At 32.6% G+C, this 19652-nt stretch overlaps 1 protein-coding gene across 2 annotated transcripts in view; it reads left to right on the top strand.

The window, feature by feature from the left end:
- The window catches only part of PGAP1 (post-GPI attachment to proteins inositol deacylase 1), a 71790-nt gene that overhangs the window by 38717 nt on the left and 13421 nt on the right, over positions 1 to 19652 (top strand). For both annotated transcript variants that reach the window (XM_037523752.2, XM_037523754.2), the window contains 12 exons: positions 361 to 434; positions 530 to 581; positions 1061 to 1127; positions 1570 to 1678; positions 4894 to 4932; positions 8573 to 8666; positions 10956 to 11046; positions 12222 to 12419; positions 13307 to 13442; positions 14828 to 14878; positions 15339 to 15526; positions 17024 to 17128. In XM_037523752.2, the coding sequence (XP_037379649.1) occupies positions 361 to 434; positions 530 to 581; positions 1061 to 1127; positions 1570 to 1678; positions 4894 to 4932; positions 8573 to 8666; positions 10956 to 11046; positions 12222 to 12419; positions 13307 to 13442; positions 14828 to 14878; positions 15339 to 15526; positions 17024 to 17128 (1204 nt within the window). The remainder of the gene's footprint in view (positions 1 to 360; positions 435 to 529; positions 582 to 1060; positions 1128 to 1569; positions 1679 to 4893; positions 4933 to 8572; positions 8667 to 10955; positions 11047 to 12221; positions 12420 to 13306; positions 13443 to 14827; positions 14879 to 15338; positions 15527 to 17023; positions 17129 to 19652) is intronic.

The following is a 19652-nucleotide window of genomic DNA, read 5'->3' as shown; positions in this document are numbered from 1 at the left end:
GCTCATCAATTATCTTGTATGATCTTCCTCAATTTGGGTTTGTCTGATGCTTTTTTTATGATTAGGTTGAGCTTATACATTTTTGATACTATCACAGAAGTGATGTGCACTTGGCAATATATCATATCAGAGGATACATGATGTCATTATGTTTAATTACTGGTGATGTCACCACAGATCACTTGGCTTACCAAGAATTTACTGATTTTTGGTTTTATTCCTCCATATGAGAAGTAAAATCCTATAAACTCTTTTTATTCTGTAATGTTAAAAAATCTGTTGGCCTACTTTAATGTTTAAGCAATGGGTATTTTTTTATTGTTTGGTAATCTAACTAATTCAGTGCTTTTACTTCAATAGGATTATCTTCAAGGAAAGTGATATTAAATTCAAGTGGCCTGTTCTATAATATAGAGCTTCTTAACTTTGGACAGGTAACTATCCTTTTTATAATGAGGATTTGACATAACTTTACTGTTTAGTTAAACAAATAAACTTTCATTTTTTGTTTTTGTGGTCAAATCATTAGATATATCAAGCTTTTAAAGTCAACGTAGTAAGCAAGTGCTCAGGAGCCAAAGGTAAGTGTATTTTCTGAAAAATTGTAGTAATACTATCATCTGAAGAATTAATAGGTCTTCACTTGAATTTTGTATAATATTTATTCTTTCATTTGAAATAAAATTAGATATATAATAGAAAAGATGTTTATATTTCCAACAGATTTAGCATAGAGCCTTTCTTAACAGTAAGCATTATGTCTGTTTCAGTTTAAATATCAACATTTAAAAAATTACTATATAATTTGCTGTGTTATAGTTATAATTCACCTTTATCTGTTTAATGTTTTTCTAGGTTCTCAGTACTTCCCACATGTTCTAACATCTTCTTGTAATTCTCATTAGACATCATTTAATAATTCCCTATAATTTCATATTATGTAATATAACATCTAATTATTTTTTATGAAATGGCTAATTATGTAATTAAGTATTATAGTAGTTTATGTAACATTTGGTTAACACAAGGTTTATAATACATATTTTGTTTGTTTTCACAGAAGAAATAACTAGTATCTATAAACTTCATATTCCCTGGTCTTATGAAGATTCACTAACCATTGCACAGTAAGTATATGAAAGAATTTACCTTAAATGTTGGTGTTTTTGAATAATACATATTCTACTTAATTTTAAATTTAAATCTTAGTGAAAATATTAAAGTATCTCTTAATAAAATCTAAATGTCCTTTATGTGGTATTTTGCCCATAAGATATTGTAACAAGATAATATATAGACATATCAAGAAAAATGATCATTTAAATGATATGGAATTTAAACCTTACTTGTTTGAGATGTGAACCCCTTCCCACCCTATATCCCAACTTCTGTGCCCTAGAGAGAGCATTGAAACTGTGATATGACTGGAAAAGCACCCATTCATAATAATGTATTTGGCATCTGGTGTCCGCTATATTATAATATTATGTATTGTGCTGAAAATTGACTTAAGGTTATGCATTAACAGTATTTTGTTTTTGAGAACTGATACTTAGGTTATCTCCCCAGGGTTCCATCTAACACAGAAATTTCTGTGAAGCTCCATGTTGCTCAGCCAGATAATGATAGCCATGTAGCATTACTAAAAATGTATACATCATCAGACTGTCAGTATGAGGTAAGTTACATGTTTGCTTAATTTTTAAGATTTAATTATAGAAAAACTGGAAATATATTCTATATTAGTCTTATGTATATGGCAATGTGGAAGCCAATAAATAGAAAAATATAGACATCTATAATACTTTAAATATTTTCCTTATTGCCAATTAGCACTACCTCAGTATTTTGTTAGCTAGACCACTGAAAGTATGAATCTTAATAAGAAGTAGAAAATAAAAATTCAACTGTAAATTAATCTTATGAATTTGGAAGTTCAAAATCCAGAATCCTCTATAGATTGAAGAGCATTGAAATCAGCTGACATGACTATACTGTGGTAATTGGCATAATGTGTAATGGTTTTGAGCTCTCCTGGATGAGCTTAAGAATTTTCTTTTCCTTTTCACTATTTTAAGCTCTGTTTATGTGCAATTTGGTGCTTACTCTCTTTGTTTTATGATCATGGTAGCTCTCTTAAGAAAAGGGGAATAGACTCAGTAACATTTTTACTTTTCTATGGATTAGTAAACTAAAAAACTGTTTCAGAACATACCAGATTTTAAATATGTGGTGACATCATAAGTTTCTAGTTATGTGAAATAACTTATTTCTACTCTGCTGCTTTAAGCCAAGCTAAATATTTGGATTCTTTATTGGAACTAACAGGGTAAATTTGGAGTGGTAGGTCAAACGAATAGAATCTTTCTATAATCAAATTTTGGTTAGATCTGTATTATAATTTTGGGTTTCATGTACTTTATTTATTGCTTTGATAATTTGCTTGTTTTTACTGTTGAAGGATTTTACAGGGCTATATTTTTAATTGTATCTTTTATTGAGGTAATACTGATTTACAACACTGTATATGATTTAAGGGTATAGGTTCACACCTCTTCAGATGTATGTTACCACACCAAACTTACCATAAAAGCACCAATAATCCTCTAGAATAGGCTTTTATGTTTTTTACTTGTTTCTTCACATTTCTAATATCACAGAGATGTTAAGATTTGCATTAATAATTTGACTTCAAATACTTCATGCTCTCTAATAATTTGTTACTACAAATGCTTTATATTGGGTTATCAGAAAAGTCACGAAGTATTTTGTCTGTTTTAATGTGTCATGACTTTTCTGACAACCTATTATTATCCAGAAGTCCTTATATATTTTTTATAATTAAATTTATTTATTTTCTTACATTATTGTTCATTTTTATGCAGTAATTGGTTTCTCACCACAGGCATAGTCCCCATAGTTCTCCTACCATCATAGCACCCATGATCAATCACTATAGCCCATTGTGCTCTTCCTTCCCCTGTTTTGTCCCCACGCCTTCTCCCCTGCTGTATGCCTCACATCTATGGTCAGTTTGCAAGTTTTGTCTTTTTTCCTGACCCCTTGTAACATTTTCTCTATATTCTAGATAAAAGTAAAACCATTCGGTATTTATCTTTTTCCTCTGACTTATTTCACTTAGAATAAATCCTCCCAGCTTCATCCATGTTGCTGCAAATGGCATGAATTTATCTTTTTTTTTTTATTGCTGAGTAGTATTCCATTGTGTATATATACCCCATTTGATTGTTCATCCGTTTGGGGCACTTGGGTTGTTTCCTTATCTTAGCTAATGTAAATAATGATGCAATAAACATAGGAATGAAGGTTTCCTTTCAAATTAGCGTTTTTGTGTTCTTTGCATAGATTCCTAGGAGTGGAATTGCTGGATCATATAGTAGATCCATTTTCTTTTTTTTTCTTTTTTTTCTCTTTTTTGCGGGACCCTCGCCTGTGGCCGGGGATTGAACTGGCGCTGCAGAGGCTGCGGGCAGCCTCGCAACCCAGCGCTCAACCGCTGCACCACCAGGGGAGGCCCTAGATCCATTTTCAGTGTTTTGAGGAAACTTCATACAGCTTTCCACAGTGATTGGACCAATTTGCATTCCTACCAGCAGTAAAAGAGGGTTCCTTTCGCTCCATATCCTGACAAGCATTTGTTGTTTCCAGTTTTTTTTAAGATGGACCATTATCAGGGCCTCCCTAGAGGTTAAGTCTCAGTGCCCTCACGCTACCACCGCTGTGGTCTGAGTTTGATCCTGGCCAGGGAGATAATCCACATATGGCACGGCAGATCTCTCCTGTCTCACCCCTGCTCCCCTTAGCAGTGTGTTTCTGTAGATCCACTACCCACTCTGTCTCTGGTGAATCCTCTCATCTCCCGCACCTCTGGCCAACACCCCAATTCTTCTATGCATAAATAAGTAAATAAATCTTTAAAATAAAAATAAGATGGACCTTTCTCAAAAATATGAGGTAGTATCTCATTATGGTTTTGATTTGCATTTCCCTGATAATTAGTAATGTTCAACATTTTTTCATATGCTGTTGGCCACTTGCATTTTTTCTTTGAAGAAGCATCTTTTTGAGGTTTTCTGCACATTTTTTGACTGGGTCATTTGCTTTTATTGAGTTGTGAAGCTCTTTGTAGATCTTTGCTATCAGTCCCTTATCAGATGTATAGTGTACAAATATTTTATCCCACTTAGTAGGATTTCTCTTTGTTTTGGTTACTCGAGTCCATATTTTGACAAAATAGAGTAAGTGTATATCTTCCCTAGGAAGGTTTATTTCCTTTTCCCAGATTTCCTAATATCAAAAAAGGGGTCTATATGGTAGAAATAATGAATGATAAATTTCTTTTTAAAATATTATTTTGTCTTAATTTTACTAAATGTGCTGTTTGTTCCTGGTTTTATATTATGTGAAATCTATTTTTATGAACTTTACTCAGAAAAATTTAGCTTAACCAAATTAGTGGTATGTAGTTGTAGGGTTGAGATTTTAAAGTACTAGTTATATAGTACGTTTATTAATTTGTGCTTAATTTTTTTAGCAAATTAGCTTCTGAACATGGTATTCAATAAACTCTTTTAGGCTTACATGGTCTGATAATATACTATTCTGGTTAATTAAATGTTCTAATAAGTAAAGGATTGCCACATGTACCACAGCAATCACCTGATGGTCAAAGAATTAGAATATGAGAATGTATACTAAACATAAAATTACTCTTGATATAAAAGAAAGATTCTTTTAAGATTTTGAGTGTTTTCATGTTTATCATTATAACAAAATAATGTTTATGGCTAGATATGTGCAGAAGTTATTTAATAAAATATGAAGTAGAGGAGTAGAGAAAATAACCTTTTTTTAATGATTGTTTTAAACTAGGTGACAGTTAAGACTTCCTTTTCACAAATACTTGGACAGGTAAGAAAAACTTTTGGCTGATTATTTATTGCCTTGTGGATAGATACTATAAAGAAGGGGTTGTAAATCATTTCTATAAAATATCAGATGGTAAGTATTTAGCAGAGCACATATGGTTTCATGCTGCTGCTGCCTCTGTTACATCTATTGCTTTTCTTCTTCTACCTAGTAATAAAATCTAGAAACCATTTTTGGCACACAGGCCATAGGTAGCCATCCCTGGCTTTAAGTTGATGCTTTCATGTTTGGCACTCCAAGAAATGAGAACTGATTCCTGAATATGAAAATGTTAATTTTTTTTTTTTTTTTGCTAAATGAATGTCATTTGGATTTCAGTTTGCTCATACATGCTGTATTTCAGTCAAATCAAATCAATAGGTGCCAAATAAGTGAACATTTTCAAAGGACTTTTTATGTTGTACATGTTCAGTTTGTAAAGGTAAAAGTAAGCTTATTAAAAATAAGCATGTTTAAATTTATTTGGGGAACATAATATTGTTAAAAAAATTATTTTGCAAGCAGTAGAATGATATTTTTTATTTAACATCATTGTAATTTACAGAATATTATAACCCAGACTCAGATAGATAATATAGATTAGTCAGAGAAATTATATAATTTGAAAATTCACTAAATTTTTTATTGTGCCTTTTATTACTTCACTTAATTTATTTTTTGGTCTGTTGTGTTTTGCAGTCCAGGCATAAAAAACTTTAAAAACTTAAGTCATTTAATTCCATATTTATAATAAAACTCACAAATCAAAATTAAAGACTCTTAGAATATGCATTATCTCCTTCCATCCTCACAACAATATGGTGAGAACTAAATTGTGATTATTATTAAATTTTGTGCTATAAAGAAAGAGAAGATTAAGTATTAGTATAAGTTAGAAAATAGCATCCTGGACAGTTGTAATAAATACTCTAAAATTTTAAGGGACCAATTATTAAGAAAAATTATCTCTTGGACTGTTAATTTTAGTTTTAGTACCCAAAGGCATGTTACTGTACACAGAGGTATGGGTTGAGGATATAACATTCTTATCCATATTATTTCCGGAGTACATAATTTAGATAAGTGACAAGAAAAGCCAACTTAGCTTAATACTCTATAATCAAGCATAGGTATATGTGCACCAAAAAGGGGCAGGCTAATATTATTGTTTTGACTGCAAATTTTTCTTAGAAATGAGAATGTGTGGGTTTTGTTAGGATCACAGGTATAGTTACTTTTTTCAAATGTCAAAGGCCTCAAATTATTGAAAAGATATAAAATGTTCTTCATATTTGTTTAAAAGTTTAGCTTGAGAACAAATTATAGGGAGAATGAATTGAAGTTGTGTATCTTCTTTACTCTTTAAAAATAATTCACTTTTCCACTGTTGTGATTCACTCACAGAAGACTGGGAGAGGCATAAAGATACCACTTGGGACCATGTTTAGTTGTTTGTTTTTTTTTTTTTTTTTTTAAAGATTTATTTATTTATTTATTTATACAAGCACTGGGTACAGTCAGAAGTGCGGGAGGGTGAGAGAATTCATCAGAGCCAGAGCGGAGAGCAGAACAGGCAGAAGGACCGAAGTACACTGCTGAGGGGAGCAGTGGGCGGCAGGAGAAGTCTGCGCACCATGTGGGACCGCGGCCGGGGATCAAACTGGCGCTGCAGAGGCTGCGGGCAGCTTCACAGCCCAGCGCTCAACCACTGCGCCACCAGGGAGGCCCACCATGTTTAGTTTTTAGTTAGATAATGTTTTTTAAAATTAATATCTTTTTTGGAAAAAGGGAAAGTGAATAGTATATTTACAGTCTTTTTTCTAATGCATATTTTATTTTTTAATACAATTTTTTTGCATGGTTTATAGCATTGTATTGATTTTGAACTATAGGTGTATGTTACCACATCACACTCACTGAAACATTTATACACATTCTCTAGTCTACTGTAATGGAAGAGAGGACAAAAAAATAAGGAAAAAGTGCTTTCTCAGGAGAATTATATAAACTCTAGTAGATTATTTGTAGGAATCAGTGCAGTGTTGCCAAATCTTTAGATTTTAAGAGAAATTAGAAATCTGAATTTTTACACAAAATCATTTAATTTTTCAATTTTAGCATATAATTCAAAATGTAAGGGAATACTGTGCCAGGTACTAAACCAAATGAAATGTGTCTGAAAGCTGTATCTGTGGCCCAATATAACATTTAATTCTTAAATCAGTGACATTCACTGAAAAGAAATTTTATGTTAAGAATACTCTGTACAAGATTTCTAAAAAAATAATTCTAAACACAGGGAAGGGCATTAAAGGTTAATAATAGCATCAAATATTTTCTGGTAACTTACCCATGCCAGTTATGTTCCAAATGCTTTACACAAATGAATACATTTAATACACAAATGAATACCCTGTGAAGTAAGTGCTATTTATGTCAATTATTTTTTAGATAGGGGCATAGGGAAAAGGAAGGGTAAAGTGCTTGACCAAGGACACACAACTATTGAGAAGTAAAGTTACAGTCCAAAGTAAGGAATCTAACCCTGAGGATCCATGGAGGAAGTTCAAGGAGATCTTGAATTTCTGAAATGTTATGCAACATTTTGTCTAAATATGCATTTCCATAGCTTTTATCAGATTGCCAGAGGAGTCTATATATTTTCTTAAAACTTCTGTGGAATGGATAACATAGCTAAAGTAAATTTCCTTTTAAAATTAAACTTTAAAAGATTGTAACACTCACTTTGTTTCTGTTTTATTGTACAAATGTACAAACCATATCATGGTTTCACATTACTCAGTTTCAGTTCCCTGTCATCAACCATGGTCTGAAAATATTACATACAGTAAATATTTTGAAATAGAGAGGTCATATTCACGTAACTTTTATTATAGTATTATAATTTTTCTATTTTTATTATAAGTTATTGCTATTAATCTCTTACTATGTCTAAATTTTAAGTTAAACTTTATCATAGGTATGTATGTATAACGAAAAACAGTGTATTAGGTTTGGGTGGTTTCAGGCATCCATTAGGGATCGTGGAACATATTCCTTACGGGTAAGTGTAGACTACTGAATGCTTTTTAGAGATTGAATCAGTTAAGTGATTTGAGGCACTATAATGTAGTGGTGAAATCCCATTCCACAAGATTTCCAAAGAATGAAACATAAAAGCTTAATAATAATGGCTAATATTTTTTGATAGCATATCATGTTCTAAGTGCAAATGAGTGTGCAAATGAATATGTTTAATCCAGATAATGATAAATTTCTTCATCTGTTAAAATAGGGATATGAACTACTTCAAAGGATTTGGGGGAGGAGATCATGCGATGATGCATATAAGATATTTGGCATATGCTACTCAATTATATATTCTCTTTATTATGGCTTTAATGAAATCCAGATAACATATTTCTAATGTACTATATATTTTTAACATGTATTGTAACATATATTTAACATGTATTTTTAGCATGTATTTTAATTAGAGTTTTGATACCCATTACTGGAAATATCTGTGGCCATCACAGGAAAGGCATAAAGTCAAGAATGATATTTTTATTCCATGTGAAAGTGCATATATTTCGCTAACACAACTATTGAGAAGTTGCCTGTTGATTTGTCTGTTTTCCAGATTGTGAGATTTCATGGTGGAGCTGTCCCTGCTTATGTCGTATCTAGCATTCTTCTTGCTTATGGAGGACAGTTATCCTCTCTTTTCTTAACAGGTAAGAATTTTTCTATTTCTTCCTCTGTCCCTCCCTCCCTGTCTTCCTTCGTTCCTCAATGGTGCATTACTACTTTTTTATCTTTCATTTAACTAATGAGCACATACCACTTTTACAAAAATTCACAACTCATTACCTTTAAGCATACAAGGCTTTCAGATTCTTTCAGGTTAAAGAGCTCCCCAAGGAAATGCCTTATTGTTTTCTCCATTTTATACCCTTGTGCCAAAAGTTTCTTTCATCTATTCTGAGAAATCCTTAAGAAGACACTCATTGATAGGGGTCTTGTCCTCTGTTCTATTTTTGCTGCCTAATATAATACAAAGCACATAGTAAGCATTCAGTATACTATTTGGACTGTAGCAATTAGGTCTTGGCACATTGACTGGAATGATTGAAAGTTTAAAGAAGGGACAATTTCAAAGGTATATGTAGAGTTAAGGGAAACCAACAAGAAATGATAAAGTACCAGATTAGCAACAGCCACCTAGTATTCCTGGTTATCAGCCAGGGAAGGAGCAAACCTAGAGATCAGTAGAAGAGGGCAACGTTACTGTAGCTGGAACTCTACATACGTATGGGAATGCTGTAATCTCTGTCAGTCAGCTTGTGTCTCAGCAGGGGAAAAAGTGGAGAAATAATAGCTTTATTTCCTTCCATCCTCATATCTGCCAGTGCCTCTCATTCACTGAACTTAACAAGAAGCTAGTCCATAAAAGTCAGCCTCTCAAAATTCAGAGCAAAGTAAAGAGTAGAGAACAGATTTAAAGCAAATACAGAAATTACAGTACATTGGATGGGGGGGAACCCTTCCACGATTATAGCAGTTGGAACAGTTTCCCAGGAGCCTAAACTTTATAAGACACTTACACTCTTGTTGGACTCAGATGCTAATCAAGGAAGATAAGAGGTAGGAAAAGAGAGTAGGGCTAAAGATAAAAGCAGTCCAAAGTCCCCCTCACCATTTCAGTCTTGCCAGATCCTTCTGTAGCTACTCCTTCCTTCCATGACTTTTTACAGTTTCATTTCTGCCTTTAGTGATCATTCTAACCTGATCTAACTTATATTCCAGAAAGGAAGCAGCTTTCAAGTGATTTGCCCAGATCCAACCTTTTAACTAAGAGATTATTCTGGCAATATGGTATCAACTGAATTTGAATGTCTTTTTTTTATTTTGAAAGTTTGAACAAGACACCTCATTCTTAGTTTCAAATGACTTGATAATTGATTTTCAAAAATAGAAGATTTGTATCTAGATAGTTCACAGCAACCCCAGGAATAGATCATATTGGCTAATTGGAGGATTTAAGTATGGATTAGGTCTCAAAACAATTAAAAGAAAGTTCTGAAGCAATAATGTTATCAAAAATCATCTATGGATCATATTCATTAGAATGACTGTAATAAAAAAAAACAAAAAGACATATCATAACCAGTGTTAATGATAGTGGGGAGAAATTGGAACCTTCCTACACTGGGATATGAAGTGAAATAGTTGCTTTGGAAAGCAGTGTGGTAGTTCCTCAAACAACTAGTTAAGCATAGTTTTTGTATGACTCAGCAAGGTATACCCAAGCATACTGAAAACATGCACCCATACTAAACTTCTAAACTAATGTTCAGAGGAGCACTAATCCATAAGAGCCAAAAAGTGAAAATAACCAAAGTGTCTGTCATTTGATGAATGGATAAATAAAATATGCTATAGCATGATGAATGCTGTGACCATGCTAATGAAAGGAGTCTGTCCCAAAAGACCACATATATAATTCCATTTATATGAAATGTTCAGCATAAGCCAATATTTAGAGACAAAAATTAAATCAGTGGTTGCCTAGGAATGGAGAAGCAGTGGAAATAGAGTGTTGGGGAATAATTTCTTCTAGCAGTAATAAATATGTTCTGCTGGATTATGGAAATGGATGAACTTCTCTGATAAAACCACTAAATTACACACACTTTAAATGGGTGAATTGTGTGTGATGAGAATTATTTCTCAGTAAAGTTCTTTTTAAAAAATTACCAGTAGAACTTTGAGAAAAAGCAAACTTTGGTGAAATCTCACTCTTGGCTTTCTGAATTTGTTTCACAAGTGATTGAATATGTACTCTTCTATGAGAACCATTGAATTACAATATTTTTTAATCTTTTGAGGAGTGTCTCTGAGATAGTAATAAAGACACATGCTTTCTAGGACATGAAATATGTTACTGTTACAGACAATGCAAGATAAAATGTCTCAAACTTACCTTGCATTTTCTACTACATATAATTTGTTTTAATCACCAGGTCATTGCTTAGAATATGCTACTATGTTGGATAAAGAAGCCAAACCATACAAAGTCGATCCTTTTGTAATTATGATTAAATTTCTCTTGGGGTAAGTTTTATGGTAAGGATTTTACTTTTGTTTTATATATAGAACATTATGTTAAATTCCAAAATGAAGCATAAATTTTCATACAGATTGATGGCAATTGATGTGATCTGTTAAGTGGAATTTTTTCTCTTAGACAAAGGCCTTATAAGTATATCAACATTTACTTTCCTAGTATAACCTTTCCAAAAGTAATTATTGAACTTGTATCAGTCTAAACTTAAATGTAAATATAACATGCCTTTAACATTTGCAAAGAGATGTAATGTTCCTGATTTTCGAGTATCCCATATTCTTTTTTTTAATATTTATTTATTTTGCATAGAAGAACTGGGATGGAGTAATAGCATTCACCAGAGACAGTGGGGAGCAGAACAGAAGGATTTGCTGAAATACACTGCTTAGGGGAGCAGCAGGCAAGACAGGAGATGTCTGCTGTGCCATGGGTTAGCTCCCTAGCCAGGGATTGAACTCTGGCCGTAGTGGTGATAGCATTGATAGTGCTGAGACTTTACCCCTAGCCTGTGAAGGAGTATCTATCACAAATTGTTATTTTTTAATGTAATTTATTTTATTTATTTTAATTTTTTAATTTATATATATTTTGCATCATTGTTCATTTTTGAACCATGTTTGCTTTCTTTTACCCACCTCAGGTGTAGTACCCATAGAAGTTCCTTCACCAATTCACCCATGCACCATCACCACAGTCCCCTATTCTTGATGAAATAGTGCCTTAGTTCACTTTTTCTTCCCAAATGTATTTTAGATCTCTCTATCCTACTTAACATTTCATTCTTAATTTATTTACACTTTGTGGCTTTTGGTTAGGAACCATCACTTACAACTTTTTTCTGTCCTTACAATTAGCTTTTAACTTTCTAACTTTTGCTTTCTAGTTAACTTTTTAACTTTTCTAACATGTCTTCGGTAAAGGATCAGTAGAGAACAGTAAAGTTGTATTTTTGCATAGGACTCAGATCCTTGAAGATCAGGACACTCACTTGGGAGATCATGACTTTCTCCCTACAAGAACTGAAATTTGTTTCCTAGTATAATTATAAATTAAGCATCATAGAACTTAAGGAACTCCAGTGAATGATCAGAGACCTCAAATACTAGATTGTTGAATGTCAGTTATTGATATTTTTTAATTTTATGTAATCTTTTATTCACAGATATAAATGGTTTAAAGAACTATGGGATGTATTATTATTACCAGAATTAGATGCCATCGTTTTAACTAGTCAGAGTATGTGTTTCCCCCTTGTTTCCTTGATTCTCTTTCTATTTGGAACGTGTACTGCCTATTGGGGTGGACTACTCTCTTCTACAACTGTGAGACTGCTTTCTTCATTGTGGCTGGCTTTGAAAAGGTAAAGAATAAATGACTAAAATCTTTCTCGTTGCTCTTAATTAAGAAAAAAATAATATTCTGTAGTGGGCCTTAAAATTAATTTTCTTTCACTGATAATTTCTAAGGAGAGATGTGTAACTAAAAAAACATGAATCAGTGTTATATTTTTGCAAAGATAGCCATTTATTGCAAGTTATTTGCTATATTTGATTTTGATCCTAGTGTTTAAGAGTTAATCAAAAAGCTTTGATAAATAGCACACATTTTTAAATTTCACTGTTTCAACTCTTTTCAAGGAGAAAGTATTTCTCTCATAATGCTTTTATATACTGACTTTCAATCAAACCTAAAGACAAAAGATTAATTGAGATGTTGAGGATCAAATGTATTTAAAACATTGCACAGAGTTTTATTATAAGCCTAAGATGCAGTGTAGGTTACTGATAGGCTTTTCTGATAAACCACAGATCTAATTTCCATTGCCACTCCTCCTTACCAGACATATTATGTGCTTTACTGTCACAGAGAGGATCTTTTTCCATGCCTCTGAGGTGCTTCTGACATTAGCATCATGGTTTTGAATAATCAAGAAACTTTGAGAAATAGAAACCTGTCCCTCCTATCAAGTTCAGAAATGTCTGTCATAGGGCCTATAATTAATGACTATCTTTAGCAACATTTTCTCTTCTGCAGTACAAATATAAGCCATGGTATATCTAAATAGAAGAGGCATTATCAGAACTTAAAGTCAGTTATATCATCCCTCGCCATTATGTAAAAAATATCTTACTGTATGCCACTTGCATTTTAATAAGGAGAGGCTGATAGATTATTGTTTTCTTCCTATCTATGACTGTATAAGTAACTATTAAATTGTTTTTAAAAGCTTTATTTTTGTTATTCCAGGCCTTCTGAACTTCCTAAAGATATCAAGATGTTATCACCAAATTTGCCCTGTTTGACAATTATTTTGATCATAGTTAGTTGGACAACTTGTGGAGCATTTGCCATACTTCTTACTTACCTTTATTATGTGTTTAAGGTATGTCAAGTCAGTAGTCAAAATGACTGGACTTTGTAGTGGACAGGCATCGAATTTCTTATAGGAAAGTTCCTATAGGTATTGTTAATGAAAATTCTATTTACTATAATGGTAACCTTCTGCTATTTAACAGGTTTAAGTATAAAGTTTTTTGCTTGTTTATTTTATAAAACGTCTTGGCTATTAAGATTTCAGTTCACTATAGAACTGAAATTATTAATCTAAATTAGGTTTCTTTGTTTAAAAAAAAGGGAGGGGGAAAGATATACTCTGTTTCACATTGCTTCTTGCTTTTGCTAGTCATATTAACTTTTTAAAAAACATTTCACACGTTTTTCTTTCTGGCTTATTTCGCTGAGCGTGAGCCCTTCCAGCTCCATCCATGTTGCTGCAAATTGCATGAGTTTATCTTTTTTGATTGCTGAGTAATATTCCATTGTGTATATGTGCCACATCTTCTTGATCCAGTCATCTATTTTTGGGCATTTGGGTTGTTTCCATAGCACACCTGCCTTTGAACATGCGTAATAGAAAAAACATCAGAATGATCAAGCTGTCAATCTTGCTGAGATTATGTAAAATATTAGTAGTGTTGCTAAAGATTCCGAAACCAATGATAAAATTAATTAGGATGATAATTTTACTGAGTAAGTGACAAATATGTCAAAGAAGGCCAATAGTTTTGCAGAAAATTCTAGGTTATATGACTGCATGCTCTTCACTTTTAGGTAGGGAAAGGTGATACTAGAATGGATAATAGTTTTTCCTTGTTTAAGCAAAGGGTTTATTTGCTCCTGCTTTTAACACTAATAAATGCATATTATAGATGATTTTCAGTTTTCCAAGAAAATTTATGTCCATCAGAAAAAAACTATTGAGAGCTTTTTGAATTTATAAATATATTTTCAGTTTTTTAATTTGATTTTTAAAATAACTGACTAAGCAAAAAATTTCTCAGATACTTAAGGAAGCCTACTAAAGTTACAAACTTTCTCATGTTCTTAGAAACATTTTACCAACACATATAGTTAATAGGGTTTGTAAGGGTTTAGAATATATTAAACAAGTTAAGCTTTTTATACTATTTTAAATATTATCAAAATTTTGACTCCAGGACACTTTACTATAACAGAGCATCATTCTAACAGCTTACAGAATGTAAAAGATATAGACTTATATTGTGGTTCTAACACTGAAAGTTTGTGATTTTTTGTCTTTTAATGCATATTGCAAGCATTTGTAGCTATTGTGTATCTTTTCTAAAATAATGTTTTTAAATATTTAAGGGAATTTTTAGTTTATATTTTTAAAATTTCACATTATGCTACCTCTCAATTTTAGTGAAATTGGTTTCTTGTTTCAAAATAAAAATTTCTTTTTCTCAGATTGTTCATCTGCAAGCCAGCATAACAACTTTGAAAAATAGCCATCCTGTGGTATGTTTTATTTTCAACACTCTACATTACTTTAATAAGGAAGTATTTGGGAAAATGTAAAAGTTTTGTTTTAAAATCTAGGATTTTAAAATGTTTAAAAGATATAAACTTAACTAACTTTAAGCAAAGTGAACCTAATGAATACTAAAATAGATTTAGATGAATTTTCATTTGATCCTTGCCAGTACATGTGTTATTTTTGTTAGTACAAATAATCTTTTAAATTTTACTTCAAGTAATACTTACATAGATGATATGTTCTCCGTCATGGAGTAGCAAGTCAAAGGAATGAGATTTTTATAACTGCTTCAAAGTACTTTTAAGCAGGATAGTTTCAGTAATAGCAATTCAGTAGTGGAAAATGTATTTATTTAAGTGTTAAGTAATTGCGTATGATTCTGAATAGAACAGTAAACTTAAATTTTTATTAATTTTCTTGTTTCATTTCATTGCTTTATAGAATCCTAAACACTCTAGAAGAAGTGAAAAAAAATCCAATCATCATAAAGACTCTACAGTACACAATCTTCATTTGTCTGCCAGCGATGCTGAAGATAGTCTCCGCATGCACAGTACTGTGATTAACTTACTAACATGGATTGTGTTACTCAGTATGCCATCTTTAATTTATTGGTTAAAGAATCTTAGGTGCGTTTTATTTATATAATTATACTTTATATGGTTCAAACAATAAATATCTGCAAGTAGAGACTTGCTGGGTTAAGTGGTCCTTAAAACTTCCTCAAAAGTAGGCAGTTATGTTGCTTGAATTTTATTTTCAATTTGTTCACATTTTCTCTCTAACCATAAAAGTAGAAACTTTGGGAATACAAACTTCCTGAAAAATCTTCCCCCCAAATAGTGAATATATTGAATTTTACCTTTAACCTTCTTTGAATCAAAGCATATGTGAAATTGTACTTTGTTGACTGAAGTTGTTCACAATTCATGATCAATTTTGTTTTCTTAAATTTGGGGGAAGAAAATGCTTACATTTTAAAATACTACTAATGAAAAAATGTGTACTTTTATAATGTGTACTACACATGGAACTAAAATTAATGATTATTATTTTACTACTGAAAACTGTCATTGCTTTTTTACCTCATATGTCCTAGGAAAATGAGAGCCTGGAAATGCCCTTTAAGATTATTTCTAGACTATTGAGTCATTGGTAAATTGGTTAAAAAATATAAATAGATCATCTCACTTAAGTAATGGCCCTTTTTGCTCAATATAGTTTTCAGAAATATTTATTATAAAGCTTTCAAGTTATCTAAGTATTGCAATTTTTTGGCAAAAGTCTACAAAACCAAAATTAGTTCAATAAATCAAAAGTTGTTAATGTCATTTCTTTGTCCCTCATTTTAGTCAAGATCCAGATTTTTGTTCCTATATTATTTTTTTTTTCATTTTTTTTTAAAGATTCATTTATTTTATATAAGCACGGGGTACAGTCAGAAGCGCGGGAGGCTGAGAGAATTCACCAGAGCCAGAGGGTAGAGCAGAGCTGGCAGACTGACGAAGTACACTGCTGAGGGGAGCAGCGGGCAGCAGGAGAGGTCTGCGCGTCATGTGGGACCCTCACCCGGTGGCCAGGGATAGAACCGGCGCTGCAGAGGCTGCGGGCAGCTTCGCAGCCCAGCGCTTAACTGCTGCGCCTCCGGGGAGGCCCTTGTTCCTATATTAAAGAGAAAATTGAAAACACAAATTTATGATTCTGAAGGTTATAGAGATCTCATTGTTAGTGAATGCAAGAGATGAGAATTTGAATTTTAAAACTATAAGAGACAATGCTTTACATATATATTTTTTCATTTTTTAAAATAGTGCAGCCTTAATATTTTTAAAATGATTTACTTTATGAAAACATTTTTATATGTCCTTGCAGGTATATGCCTGTTAGAAAAAGGAATTGCTTTCATGTTGTATATTTTTATTTCCTTTAGTAGTTTCTGAACATAATTGTCCATGTAAAAATTTTGGTATAAAGATGACCTATAGCAAAAATTATTTATTAAAGATTTTATAACCTTTTTAGAGCTCTCATATCCATATTATTACTGGAATGTTTTGAAATTTGTTGTTTTGTATGTTTTTGTATGTTTTGCTGATTGATTTATTTTTTTTTCCTCCTTGAAACAGGTATTACTTTAAACTTAATCCTGACCCATGTAAACCTTTAGCATTTGTCCTTATTCCAACTGTGGCAGTTTTAGGAAACACTTACACTGTTTCAATAAAATCAAGGTATAGTATTTATTTATTTTTTTTTTTTATATCAGCTTTATTTATAATCACCAGACTAGAAACAATATGAAAGGTTCTCAACAGAAGTAAGTAGAAAATATAAACATAACATTCACAACAAGGACTACTACTTTGAAATTTAAAATTCTACTATAATCAGTCCTTTAGCATCATTGTTGTGTGCAAAAATTTTCTTCCAGTCAGTGGGGCTTCTCTTTGTTTTGGTTATTGTGTCTTTTGTTGTCCTGAAGCTCTTTAATTTGATGTAATCCCAGCTGTTTATCTTGGCCTTCACTATCACTGCTTTGGGTGGTGTGTCTCTAAAGATGTCTTTTTTTTTTTTTTTTTTTTTTTTTTTTTAATAAATTTTATTGTTATATTCCCCATACAATTGCAGCCCCCCATTCTGACCCCAATCCCTCCCCTCCCACCCCCGCCCCCCTAAAAGTGTCTCTGGTTCATAGTTTTTTGTTGATTTTGATTTTCACTTTCTTGTAGTTATTCATTTTCCTGGTCCCTTATTTAAGTTTTCTAGATTCCTGCTATGAGTGAGACCATCCGGTATTTTTCTTTTTCTTTTTGGCTTATTTCGCTGAGCATGATCCCTTCCAGCGCCATCCATGTTGCTGCAAATTGCATGTGTTTATCTTTTTTGAATGCTGAGTAATATTCCATGGTATATATGTACCACATCTTCTTGATCCAGTCATCTATTTTTGGGCATTTGGGTTGTTTCCAAAGCTTAGCTATTGTAAATAGTGCTGCTATAAACATAGGGGTGCAGGTGTTCTTTGGAATTGATGTTTCTGTGTCCTTTGGGTAAATACCTAGGAGTGGAATTGCTGGATCATATGGAAGCTCTATGTTTAGTAGGTCCAGAAATCTCCATACAGCTTTCCACAGTGGTTGGACCAGTTTGCACTCCCACCAACAGTGCAGAAGAGTTCCTTTTTCTCCACACCCTCGCCAACATTTGTTGTTGCTAGTTTTTTTAATATGTGCCATTCTCACTGGTGTAAGATGGTATCTCATGGTAGTTTTGATTTGCATTTCCCTGATGACAAGTGATGTTGAACATTTTTTCATATGCCTGTTGGCCATTTGCATTTCCTCTTCAGAGAAGTTTCTTTTAAGCTCTTCTGCCCATTTTTTGACTGGATTATTTTCTTTGTTGTTGTTGAGTCTCATCAGCTCTTTGCAGATTTTTGTGATCAGTCCTTTATCATTAGTGTTGGGTGCAAAAATGTTCTCCCAGTTGGTGGGGTTTCTCTTTGTTTTTGTTATTGTCTCTTTTGCTGTGCAGAAGCTCTTTAATTTGATGTAGTCCCAGCTGTTTATCTTTGCCTTCACTATCACTGCTTTGGGTGATGTGTCTGTAAAGATGTCTTTGATGTGCAAATCACGTAGTGTTTCGCCTATATTTCCTTCTATATATTTTATGGTTTCAGGTCTTATGTCTAGTTCTTTAATCCATTTTGAGTTGATTTTTGTGTATGGTGTGAGGTGGTGGTCAAGCTTCATTCTTTTGCATGTAGCGACCCAGTTTTCCCAGCACCATTTATTGAACAAACTTTCTTTGCTCCAATGCATATTCTTTGCTCCTTTGTCAAAGATTAGTTGACCATAAATCTGTGGGTTTATTTCTGGATTTTCTATTCGATTCCATTGGTCTGTATGTCTGTTCTTGTTCCAATACCATGCAGTTTTGATGATTATGGCTTTGTAGTATAGTTTGAAGTCTGGGAGTCTGATGCCTCCATTCCCTTCTTTTTTTTTCAGGAGAGCTTTGGCTATTCGGGGTTTTTGGTGATTCCATATGAATTTCATCAATAATTGTTCTATTTCTTTGAAGAATGACATTGAAATTTTGATTGGAATAGCATTGAATCTGTATATTGCTTTTGGTAGGATGGCCATTTTAATAATGTTTATTCTTCCAATCCATGAGCAGGGGATGTCTCTCCATTTCTTTGTGTCTTCTTCTATTTCTTTTAACAGTGTTTTATAGTTTTCTTTGTATAGGTCCTTTACCTCTTTTGTTAGATTTATTCCCAAATATTTGATTTTTTTTGTTTCAATAACAAAAGGGATGGTCTTTTTGATTTCTTCTTCTTCAGATTTATTGTTTGTGTATAGGAAGGCTACTGACTTTTGCGTGTTGATTTTGTATCCTGCCACTTTACTGAACTGATTGATGAGTTGAATTAGCTTTTCTGTGGAGTTTTTGGGGTTCTCTATGTATAATATCATATCGTCTGCAAATAGTGATAGTTTGACTTCTTCTTTTCCTATTTGGATTCCTTGGATGTCTTTCTCTTGTCTTATTGCCCTGGCTAGGACTTCCAGTATTATATTGAAAAGCAATGGTGAGAGTGGACATCCTTGTCTTGTTCCAGATCTTAATGGAATTGCTTTCAGCTGTTCACCATTGAGAATGATACTGGCTGTTGGCTTGTCATAGATGGCCTTTATGATGTTGAGGTATGTTCCTTGTATCCCCAGAATTTCAAGGGCTTTTATCATG

Source organism: Talpa occidentalis, unplaced genomic scaffold (assembly GCF_014898055.3).
Source record: "Talpa occidentalis isolate TD23 unplaced genomic scaffold, MPIMG_talOcc4v2.1 talOcc4.3, whole genome shotgun sequence".
In the NCBI taxonomy this organism is placed as follows: domain Eukaryota; kingdom Metazoa; phylum Chordata; class Mammalia; order Eulipotyphla; family Talpidae; genus Talpa; species Talpa occidentalis.
The sequence above is the reverse complement of the archived record's forward strand: the minus strand, read 5'-3'. Positions and strand labels throughout refer to the sequence as shown.